The 12,794-nt window shown below is 38.9% G+C and overlaps 1 protein-coding gene across 1 annotated transcript; it reads right to left on the reverse strand.

Moving 5' to 3' along the window:
* Positions 1-585: 585 nt before the first annotated feature.
* Positions 586-6,863, reverse strand: si:dkeyp-72e1.6 (transmembrane protein 238-like). The gene is made up of 2 exons (XM_012879530.3): positions 5,890-6,863; positions 586-1,148 (listed from the first exon to the last, which is right to left on the reverse strand). The coding sequence occupies exon 1, from the start codon at positions 6,420-6,422 to the stop codon at positions 5,901-5,903; it is 522 nt and encodes a 173-aa protein (XP_012734984.2). The 5' UTR covers positions 6,423-6,863; the 3' UTR covers positions 586-1,148; positions 5,890-5,900.
* Between the last annotated feature and the right edge of the window lie 5,931 nt (positions 6,864-12,794).

Here is a 12,794-nt window from a genome sequence, read left to right on the forward strand (position 1 = left end):
TTATGGGGTCATTGTGGTGATATTTAAAGCAGCACTGTGTAAGTTTTACCCCAAGTATTAGCCTAATTTGAGATATTTAAAAAAAAAATGTTTAACTTGAGAGGGTTGGCTCCATTGCTGAATAGGTCACATGACCCATCCAATAAAAGACAAAAACATGATTAATATGTTGTACATATATGGGAGTGGTGGCCTAGTGGTTAGAGCATTGTGCTTGGGTCCCGGAGGTTCTGAGTACAACTCCCACAGACTGCCACTCTGGCTCCCTGAGCAAGACCCTTAACCCCAGATTGCTCCCTGGGTGCCGCACAGTGACAGCCCACTGCTCCCCTAGGGGATGGGTTGAATGCAGAAGTGAATTTCTCCATTGTGAGATAAATAAAGTTCAATTATTAGTAATATTCCTGTTAAAGACCATATTTAATCTGTATCTCAGTTTATATTTGGGATTTTCCCACAAGCAGCAGAAGGCTCTGAAAGTACTGGAACACCTGCCTAACATGTTTCACCTTACTGTTAAAACCATTGTGTCCAAACCGTTCAGAAAACTTCATGTAATCCATCCAAATGAGACCTCAGACCTGGTATAGTTGATAATATCCAAGTGCTTTATGTTTTTTATTAAAATATCTTTTATCAGAAAGTGTCAGGGACATCAAACACTGAGAATAAATTCTGAACACTACAGAGATCACAAGCATCTTCACAATCACAATATAGTCAGTAAAAACCAACAAAAGTATAAAAATATCTGTAGTCATCAGTGCAGGTCATTCACTGCATACGAAATAGCACACATTCCTTTGAACAATTATTATTTTTTTGTTAATTTCATCTCTTTTTCGCTTTCAGTTTCCTGTCAATTCAACATAAAAGTCTCAGTCAGTGTTCTAGTCCAGAACTTTCTCCTGTTTTTAGTGAGTGAGGCACACTGATCACATCCATGCAGGAAAACTCAACAGTGACTCAGATAAGAAAACATTCACAGGTCAATACTGAGACCTGGCTGATGCTGATTTTAAATGAATATCTTCCCTTTAAGAACTGAAACAGATATAAAATCTGTGTAGTCCACAGGAGCAAACTGAAGACTGCGCTCTGGAGGTCAGGCTGTCTTGGAAATGAACACTGGAGACGCTGACATGTCCCTGTTGGGGAGAAAGAGAAGAAAATTAAAGAAAACTTGAGTTCAGCTGAGATGGAGTTTAAGGCTAATCAAAAAGGGATTTCAGGGTGTTTGATCAAACATTTTCCATCGGTCTCAGAGCTGGTTTCAAGTTGACCTGCTATTGTTTAAACTAGGGGATGGTCTGCCACGGCGCTCTCAGCCGTGGTTAATGGTTATCCAGCGATAAGAAATTTTACAGCCACAGAGTTACAGGAAGTTCTTTCAGTTCTGCATTTAAACCACATCTGACTAACAGAAAACAAAGCTTTACACAAACACACCGGACCCAAAATGGACCATGGATCAGTGGGTAGGATGGCCAACCTGCAGCAGTTGGCCGTCCTGTAAAGTACTGCAGACTGTATGGAGAAATATAAAATAGAAGAACTGTATTTGTATGAAATGAAAAATAAAAAAATAAAAAATACACAATGTGTGGTAATAGCTCAAAAGGAAAAATTCAGTCATCGTGCTGGAGATTTAAAGCTAGTTTATGTGACTGAAGTGTAATCATTCTCCTTTATATTTAATAAAGCAGAAAATCAGATTTTAATTGGAGTAAAGTCTGACACTGATCCACTATTAAACATAAAAACAAACAACAAAGGGGAAGTTTATGGTCTACAAAGTGTTAAAAATTTCTTATACTGACTTAAAGACATAATTATAATAATAATTATAATATACATCTCTCAACATTTTTTTAAATCTCCATCATCTACTATCTAAATAATAATAATGTATTTTAATAAAACTATCCATCTCATACTTGTCAATAAAGTTAATAATTGAATTATAAATCTGGCATGAATTCTCATCCTTTCCCGATGAATGACCTCTTGCATAGAAACAAACCAGGGGTTTAATCTGTTACAAAACCAAGACGTGTCTCTTGAAGACGGCATGAATGAAAGGCAGACAGGACTGGAATAAACAAATGGCTCCGCCCAGGACCTACTAAATATGGCTCTTATGTTTGTCAGATTCTTGTGCTCAGACTGATGTGTCTTCAACTCGTCAGCAACAAAAGGTCTCTTTCCCCCAGAAGTCAAAATCCCATTAAGCCAGCCACTAGATGATATAATACTGGTTAGCATAAAATGATTTCATTGTCTTATTGTGTCAGCTACATGCAGACTGCCTTGAACATAGACAACCTGATCAGCGCTAGGCGGGCAGCTCTAAGTCTGTAGAAACATCAAGGTCATAATAAGAGGTGACCATGCTGCATGTTGGTGTCGGTTCTAGACCAAATTCAGCAGGGAGGCCATGGTGGAGCCAGGGTTTTTTCTCACTTTTCCTGTAGTTACAAAAGGATGAAACAAAGAAACAGGGCAATATTTCAGCATTTAATATATTAAGTAAGCCACAGGGCCAGAGAGCCACCTGTAGCTCTGGAACTGCAGGATGCAGAGCCCTGACCTAGCAGATGAAAACTGGGATCCCATCTCAATATGGCTGAAGCAGCTTCATTTTTAAATCGTTTTTCAAGTAAAACTGTAAAGGTAAAAAAAAATAAAAAAAAATAAAAAGGAAATTTGTCCAAGGGACATATCAGTTATGGTGTCTTTGTCAGCACACATCATTGAAAGAACCAGATTTAATATTATGTCTTTGGTACAGGGGCCATCAGGGGCCAGTTCCACAGGGGCACTGGCCCCTGATGGCCCCTGTGTAGAACCGCCCCTGTTGGTGTCTCTTATGCTTCACACCCTTCTATCTCCTCATTGTCATGGCAGTATTGCAAGGTCAGGGTTAAAAAGTAAAAAAAAAAGTCAGAACAATGAGGAACAACTATAACAGCAGTTTCAGCTCTATTAGAAAATAATACATCAAACCCTTAAGCTAATGTATTTGCTTCACATTCTATTACTCAGAATTTATAATAAATGTCCATAATTATTAATAACAGTTACCTTATCATATAGCTATTCATTAAAAGCAGAGAAAAAGCTAAATGCTAAACCATTTTGCTACAGTCTGCTTGTCTGCAACGATCATATAACCCTGACCTTATATTTCTGCACCACTCAGATCTAATGACACATGCTGACCTATTGATATGTAACGTTTCCATGCTTATCAATTTTATGAGGGCTTGTTCAGGAGTTTTTACACAAGAGACTAAAGTTATAGGGTTTGTGAAGAATGACAGCAGTTCTTCACTGTTTACCAGGATGTCAGCTTGGTGGCCATCCTTCCATTCCACTAAAACACTTTTTAAAGCTTTTCGTTCTAATTGATTATTTGTTACAGCGTAACTTATTTTATGAAGGATTTGGCCTCACCAACACAATTGGCTAATGCAGATGGAGGCTTTTTCTTTTTAATTAGGGCAAACTTACTACAGACAAGTTAAAAATCTTCTTACAGTTTATAATGTTTGGTACAACACAAAGTATTTGTCTTTTAATAACCACACAGTTCATATTCTCTTTAATTTCACGGTAAATAGGACCACATCTATCCAATTACTTGAAAGCAAACCTTAGTGCCCACCGTGCTTTTAATCCATTTCTGAAAATTGGCTAAATACAGCAAGTGTTTTCAACAAAATAACAAATCCTGTTCTTCCTGTTGAGAATAGACGAGTTTTTATTTTTTTTCAACCGAGTTCGAAAGAATATTCAAACAGAATGGCTATTAGTTAATAAGGCAAATGAGCAAAACTATTTTTTATAGGAAAATTATTTTCCTACAAAAAATCTGAATTGGTTTAATTAAAAATGTTGCATGCTCATATTTTATGGAGCAAGTAAAAAAAAAAAGTCCCAGTACAATTTGTTGGTAAATTTAGTTCAATTTTTTTATTCAAGCGCCTTTGACTTGACAATTTTGGCCCATGTGATGAAATGTTGGTAAATATACTGTAGTTGTTCAGAAAGACAAACAAATACAACACTGGGTTTGTCAGGCAGGGGGAAAGAGAGGCTTCTGATGCAGTTTGGAGATCTTTAGGGACCATCTGCTGTTTTCACATATTGTGACTCACATAGCCTCCCTAAGATAAGACAGAGTTACGTACGATTGTTAACATTTATGTGTGCTTGATGAGCAATAACTATTTTTCTGCAATTCGATGGTATCCCACATATAGGCAGAATAAAGAACACAAATCAAACTGACTGTTATTAAAAATGTAAGAAAAAAGAAAATTAGATGGAAACATATCCAAATATCTTAAGAAGATTTAATGTTAATGTGTAGAAATTGTGTGAGCTTAACAGCTAAGACAGTTAAATAAATATGTTCAGTTTTAAAATGCTCAACTAAAATAGGTAAATTCCTACCTAGATAATTTAGCTCTTCCTGTTTGCATTTCCACATTAAGAAGAAACAAAAAATAAGAACTGGTTTGTTATTAAAGCATAAAACATTAGTGAATGAGTAATAACTCCTGCAATGTTGCACGTAAAGCTTTCCCCCGACATCAGCTACAATGTGTTGCTCATGGGCAGTAACTGCCTGCAGCTTTAACCTCTTGCTACAACGTCTGACTTTAGCCTTAGCACTGGGCAGCTAGTTACAGCTGACTGAACCAACGTCCTCAGATGAATCTTGATCAAAATGTTTAGGCACAATCATTTCACAAACGAAGTAAATAACATAATCTTTGGCAGTTTCGTACCCATGGATTAAGAGTTTGTCCCTTCCAAACTCAGGGCTGGGTGATATGTCCTCTCTCACACACACACACACACACACACACATATATACATATATATATATATATATATATATATATACACACAGACAGACATGTCACAAATCTGTTCTTCAACATTATCCAAATGTTATAAAGGTAAACTCTAGTGCAGCTGCTAAAACTAATTCAGATTTTGACCCTCCTTTCAACAGTCGGACGATTACAACTATTTACGTAGCTATTTTTCCACATTATCCAACAGTAAATATTATCTTCAACTAGTTCAGTTCCAAAAACAAGGATCTGTTTGGCTGCTCAGTTTGAGAAGAAAAGATACATCAGATAGACAAGTACTAATACCAGAGACAAGACCCCACAATGACTGACCAAACACACACAGATACATGAAAGCCGTTGACACAATAGGATGGTATATGGGCCAACCATCATGCTCAGTTGCAGAAACAGCAGACTTTTAGGGGGATTCACACCTATAGTTCATTTACTTTGATCCAAGTCACGTGTAACTTTCTCCGGTGGTTCAGTTTCTTTTCACACACAGAAAACTCCTAGTGAACCAAAACCTGTTGTTACAAACCACCTGTTGTAAAAAGTGAGTGTTAGATTTCCCCCCTGTGTGGTCCAGTGGTAGAAGGCACCATTTCACATCAAATAAATTATAGGAAGTGCTGGCCATTATTTTTTAAGGTCCCATGAGCACATTTCCTTATTCTTGACTGTGGGTAGAATAGGAAATGACTTCCGATGTTGGTTGTCAGAGCAGGTATGAAACTGGCGGAACAGTTTTCAGCTCCACTGCACCACAGAACAACCAAAAATGTTATGGTTAGAATTTTACCATTAGTGAACATTATATGCTTGATTAAAATGTCCACAATTTCAATTATTCATATTCAATACTCTTCAAAATATTTTTATAGCGGTCCCAAAGGAGCCTGAAATGAAGGCTACACCCAGATAACCAGGGTCTTCCTATGTGAGAGAAATGGGCCCCTGCGCGCACGCGTCAGGCAGCAGGTAGATGGTGAACTTTGAGCCGCGCTGTAGGCCTCACCTGTCCACCTGTTATGTGGGCGAAGTCTCCATAGCTGTGTGCGGCATCGCTACTTCAGCCACGGGGGGATCTGCGGGGTGCAGGGTGCTTTCCTGCGGGGCCATGGTCTCCATGGCAACGCTCACCTGGCCCGTCCGCTGGGACCCCGGAGTCCTGGCGGCTGACCGCTGCGCGCGGCTGCCGAGGGTTCCTCCTCCTCCGTTCCTGCGGAAAGAGTTCCTGATGCCGCTGGAGACGCGGCTGGAGAGGCTCCTCACCGCGCCGCCGATGCCGCCCGCAGAGCGCTTCTTCTTCAGCAGGCCGACGTCATCCTCCAGCTCCGCCGGGGGCACCTCGATGTTCCCAGAGTACCAGAACACCCACCAGATGAGGCTGAGGAAGATGACGATGGCGCCCGCGTAGATGAGCAGGTCGTAGAAAAAGACGCTGACAAAGACCCCGAGGAGGAGCACGGTCAGCCCCACGATGTCAAAGGCCACCGCCAACCAGAAGCTGCACGCGCAGCGGCCCAGGCCCCCATATTGGGCTTCCATGTTCAGCAGCCAGCAGCAGGCTGTAAGGTGAGCCAGGTGAGACAACCTGTCCTGCTCAGGGCGCACACACCTGGCGGGAGGGGCGTCCTGCGCTCAGGAGGAGGGGCTGATGATGCACCTGGCCGGCAGACTGCTCACACGGACCAATGGACCTGCTTCTCACTCCACAACCGAATACACTGTGTCCTGGGTTTAGATAATCACACCACTTCAACTTTTCAGTTCTTTGTGAGAAACTGCAATATATTTGAAGAAATCATCATCAGAACTAGAAAAAAAACGGGGACACTGCTTGTTTGTTTGATTTGGATCCCCATTACCTTCAGCAAAAGCTAAGAGCTATTCTTCCTGGGGTCCTCCAATCTTCCATATGACAATACAATTTATTGCACCACGTTACACGCAGCTGATGTGCATCAATACTAAAGGATAGTTTTGTATATAAAATAAAAGGTGTTTTATTTATTATAACATTATATAAAAATACCATTACTGAATACACCAATCTTTTTTTGATCATTAAGATGATTCACTATATCACTTGGTCTAGTAAAAAATTCACCTTCATGTTCTAAATAAGCTGGAATTGATATAATATGTCCTCTTAATATATTATTCAGTGTATTCCATAATTGTTTACTATCATGTTTTATTTCTATAATTTTTTTTAGTATAGTACAATTTCTTTTTCCTCTTATTTACCTTGGTTACAAAATTTCTAAGTTTACAAAATACTTGCCAGTCCGATTTAAATTTAGATATAATTGCTGCTTTTTTGGTTAGATCTCTCTCTGTCAAAAAAAAATCTTTTAATTCTTGATCCAACCACGGGGTGTTAACATTTCGAACAGTACACGTTTTAAATTGGTGCATGATTTTCTACAATTCTCATTAAGGTTTGATCAATATGTTTTTTTCATATATATATATATATATATATATATATATATATATATATATATATATATATATATATATATATATATATATATATATATATATATATAATTATTATTTTGTTTTTTTTTCCCCACAAATGAAAATCAGAAAATGCTGTCAGACACATGTATTCTGACACCCTTACCTTAAATCCAGCCCAACCACTCCCTACAGAGTCAATCAGTGTGCCATTTAATCTCAGTAAACCCAGCTGTTCTGCTTCTGACCTCAGAGAAGAACATTAGGGAACAACCACCATCATGTCGACCATGGAACCAGCAAGATGATACAGATCTATAAATCTGCTGTGGAGATCTAGATGTATATCAGCTGTCATCAGCTGTTGGGGTAGCAGCATCAGACCCAGTAACTTAGAACAGCTCAACAAGCTGAAAAAGAAGGCTGGTTCCGATCCTTCCTGCCCACATTAACCAATATTTACAACCGTTAGAAGAAACCTGCATAACAGAAGCTAAAATGTTCATTTCCCTTTGGGATTAATAAAGTATTTCTCATTGAACTGAACCGAATTGAATTAAAGACTTGCAGCTGTAATTGCTTTCAAACTCAAGGAGGGCTGAACAAATTAATACCTCACCTTACAGATTTCACTTTTTTTTAATGTTGACAACAATGTAGCATTTTGCTCAACAATTATGTACAACTTAGTGGTGGTCCGTCATATTACATTCTAATGAACTGCATTGTTTGAGGCTGCAATGGGGAGGACGAGGGAGCCCTTGTGCATCCACATCTTCATCCAGCTCAGCATCAGGTGCCATCAGTATTTCCTACCTTAGGGGCAACTGCGCGATGCCACCTCCCGCCTCCCAAACTCTGACCAGCGGGTGAATTAGACGCTGTAGGATACGATACACTGCAGAGTTTCAACAAGCACAATTTAACACTCATTAAAACCATTCTGATTACAATTTAAGACCTATATACGTGAAAATATTATAATTTACTGTTTTAAGAACTTGTATTTAACCTGTTGAATAGATTGAGCAGAAAAAACATAACTCTGTTGATTTCAGTAGGCCTTTTTCTGCTCCAGTGCTTTTACACCAAGGCTAGACAGTATCCACACCTTCCTACACACTGGCGGCGCCAAAATTATTTCATCGTGGTAGCTTAGCAGTTGCTATATGGCAGACAGAAGTTTCTGGCCGAACGAGAAACTTCTCCATTTTCAAACTCACCGTTATCCTACAAGTTTACCACTTTACTGATTTACGTTAACCTCCTTTACATGATATCGTGAGATTTGTCTACAGTCAGAAAATATAAGGATTCCTCCACACAGTCATTAATTAAGTTAATTAATGACTTTGTAATCTTTATATTTGAAATTAAAATCAACCCATTACTAAATTACTAGTGTGTATTTTGGGTTTCCATAACAAAAATCTTGGGATTGCTTAGCAGTTGCTAGGCCAAATCTTGGTGTTCCTATAGTAACTCCAAGCAACCCCTGCCCCCCATGTTCCTACTGTAAACTTCATATTGGTTATTAAAGATTAACTTTGGCCAGCTGTTTAAATCCATGTTTTTAAACCAAACCTCCCAAATTATACACTTTCCTTCAGTAAAGGAGCTTGTGAAGAACGTAACTAGAATTACATTTTTAAGGCCAGTTTCGGGAACAGAAACTATTCTCAGGTTTGCAAAAAAAATTAGCATGTCAGAAGACAAGTTTGCAATTTTCTCAAAACAGAACACATGAATTCCTCAATCAGAGGATCAAATTCACTAAAGTAATTCCTTAAGAAAATTTGGAAAAAGCTAATAATGACCCACAGACTATTTTAAGACATATTTAAATGTCACTTAAGAGCCAATATGGAAAATCTATTTTCTTTTCTCACCTGTTTTTTTGCGTGTTTACTCTCGCAAGAGGAACTCCTAAACACCACACAGTCCTCTCAAGGCATATTCTCTCCATTTTTCATTGACCTCCACCTTCACTGAGATCTTTGTTGGTAGTGCAGTTGCTCTTTATGAGATTTACTAAGAAACGTGGATGAGGAAAACGGGCAGATGAACCCCTTGAGGCTTCAGCAACTAGTTTACTAACTAAAACATCATACTTCATTTTTTTGTGTGCAAACCAAGATCTTTGACACATGATTCACTTCATATCTGTGGAGGCTGAGTAAAAACAGAAGGCTTTAAGCTGGGAGAACCAAGCCTCACCAGGGAAATCAAGGAAGCCATTGGAAACTACAACAAATAGCTAAAGCACAGTTTTTCAACTAAAGACCTGTTTTGAACACTGCAAAAACAGATCTAAAAATAAGCAAAATGTTCTTAAACATAGTGTTTTTGTCCTTAATCTGAGCAGGTAAATATGATAATTTGCCAATGGAATGAGTATTTTTTACCCCTAAATTAAGATAATTAGACATTCTGCACTTGAAATAAGATGATGGAGATGAATTGTTCCTATTTTAAGTGCACAAATCTTATTCTATTGGCAGGTCATCTTATTTACCTGCTCAAATCAAGGACAGATACACTAATTTTAAGAAAATTTTACTTATTTTTAGTTCCGTTTTTGCAGTGAAGCATTTGAGGGAGATCACAGGCTCCCATGCAGTTTGCTTACCGGGCAAACAGGTTGGCAGATGATGCTGTCAATCTGGAACAACAATTCATCCTGCACCACCCAGACCATCCAGGGACACATGCTAGGATCCTGCTCATGGACTTCAGCTTGACCTTCAACATCAAGCCAGACATCTTCCTCCAGAAGCTCACCCAGCTCACAGTGCCAGCCTTTGAAACTCTTGAAGCTCACAGACTAAATGTCATTGGTCTGATCCAGGACAGCGGTGGATCGGCTTGGTCCACTGGTCAGAATCACCTGGAGCTTAACTCGCTCAAGACAGTGGACATGATGGTGGACCTCCTGGGTATACCATCCGTAACAACGCTGTCTGCTGCAGATCACTTCTGGTTCCTAGGAACCACTCCTTCCCAGAAGCTGAGATGGTCCTCACACACTGTTCAGAAGCACAGAGTGTACTTCCTGTGGCAACTGAAGAAGTACAACCTTCCACCAGAGCTGCTGGTCATTTTCTCCACTGCCATTATTTAGTCTGTCCTGTGTTCATCAGTCACTGTGTGGTTTGGCTCATACAGAAAAAAGAACAGGTCCAAACTACAATGACCAGTTACACCTGCAGAGAGGATCATCCGGGCTGACCTTCCCTCTATTCAGGACTTTTACTGGGGTAGGGTCAGGAAAAGGGCAGTTAACTACTCTGCAGACCTCACACATCCTGCACACAAACTGTTCAGAAGTTTACCTTCAGGTCGGTGCCACAGAACGCTATTAGCTACAACCAGCTGATACAGAGGCTGCATCCCAAATGTTCTAACTAAAGCTCCTACCTCCTGTTCCTAGACCTTTGATGAGGTCAACAGTAAGAACGCTACCGTGGGTAGGAAAGGAGCTTCAGACTGCTGTGCCGATTTTGGACAGCCTTCAATGCTGACATTAAATGGAAGATCAAAGTGAAATCTGGGCCTACAGCCTTCTGAAAAAGAACTACAAAGTGCACACTCTCTTCTCTCTGAAAATTGTCATTGATTTCCATGCAGTGTGCTGTAGGATTTCTTATAGCTCTTGAGCGCCAGTAAGGGACCTCGCAAGGTTCCTTTGCGAAAGGAGCTGAGAGGAAGCATACAGGCTCCTTTCCTACCTACTTCCTTCCTGACTGCACTATTCAGACAGCACTTATCATGGCGACCACTGACACACTTCCACTTTGGCTAGAGTCCTTACCCAAAAAACGTCGTTGGTTGCAGCCAGAGATGATTTTCTTCGCCCAGCGTGTCAATTTGTTTAACCCTTAATAGAGTACCCAGACGAAGACCGTGGTTTTTTTATTGAAAATGTATTTATTAAATATGTATGTATTCATATTTATAAGAAACATTTATACTTACCTTATTGTATAGTGTACTTAAAATGTCTTCATTGAGAGGAAAGTGGAACCAAAGTCAAATTCCTTGTTGTATGAAGCAACTTGGCAATGCAACTTCTTTTTTTTTTATAAGAATTATGACTGAGTTCCTTTAAATCAAGATTAAAAACACATTTGTTCAGGATTGCTTTCGACTGTTCTAATTGAACTATATTACTGAAATATAATTAGTTTACTTTGTACCCCAACTGTTTTTACTTGTTTGCTTTTAATTTTTCCATGTTCTATTTTTTTTCTGCATTTTATTCCTACTCGCTTTTATTCTGTTTTATTTTCCTATATTTTACTCATGTAGAGCACTTTGCATTGTCTCTGTACTGAAATGTGCTATATAAATAAATTTGCCTTGCCTTATGGATCTTGCAGATGGCTTTTCTATAACCGGTATAATTGTATACCATACATGAGACTGGGGCGTCTCATCTGGGTGGTTTAATATGGACCTACTGATTTGATTTTGGACATCACGCAACAGCTGCCCTAATCTTAACCCTATAACTCAAAATGTATCATATTTGATACAAATATTTCTGAGACTCCCCAAAGTCAGTATTTTTCTGAACATACAATTTACAACATACAAATATATTTTACATACCCTATACAAAAAACATGAGGAAAATATATCTTCTGGTCTAAAGCATCAATTACGACAAAGAAAATTTGAATGCCTGAAGTTTTTTGGGATTTTTTTTAAGCAACCAAAAAGATTTGTTTCTAAAAATTTGAAGTTCCCTCACAATTGTCTTGTCTGGAATCACTAAAAGAGTGCACTTGATATTTAATCAGCAGTTAATGGTCCAGTTCTTTCAAAGTTTTATTTAGCAGCAGGTGGAACATCAAAAGAACCTGCATTCTGTGGCTACTAAAATCCTAATTATTTATAAAGAACATTTAAAAACTACTTAAAAGGGACCATATCATACAGAATAAACCTGAGTTAATAACCATGTTATAATGGTATTCCTTTATATAAAACATGGCTATAGTGGTATTTTTACTTGATTCATGGATGATTGTGTAATCTTGAATTCCTCTGGCCTAGAAAATGAGCGGCCATGACTGATCTAGGTAGAGCGGTAATTACCCACCCCCTCCTGGAAATATCTACCTTGAAGCTCCTGCCCAGTAAACATGGCCACGTTCTGACCAGCGACATGAGGCAGAGCACAATCATTTCTCCTAAGTTCAAAGGGGCTCTTTTAGCACCTTATCTGTCAGCAACTCTTCTTTTAGCTACAGATAAGTTGTGAAAATGAGTTTTTGACTAAGAGGTCTCAGACTTTGTTCAGGCTTCCTAAAGAAGTGGTAGGATTTTATTTTTGGGAGTACACTAGCTTGTGTCTTTTACCTTCACACCACTGATGACTGCTTGTCTGTAGCCAAGTGGATTGTCCTGGAGCTTAATTCTTAAAACTGGGGCCATTCCTACAATAAACCC

Source organism: Fundulus heteroclitus, chromosome 16 (genome assembly GCF_011125445.2).
Source record: "Fundulus heteroclitus isolate FHET01 chromosome 16, MU-UCD_Fhet_4.1, whole genome shotgun sequence".
Classification (NCBI taxonomy): domain Eukaryota; kingdom Metazoa; phylum Chordata; class Actinopteri; order Cyprinodontiformes; family Fundulidae; genus Fundulus; species Fundulus heteroclitus.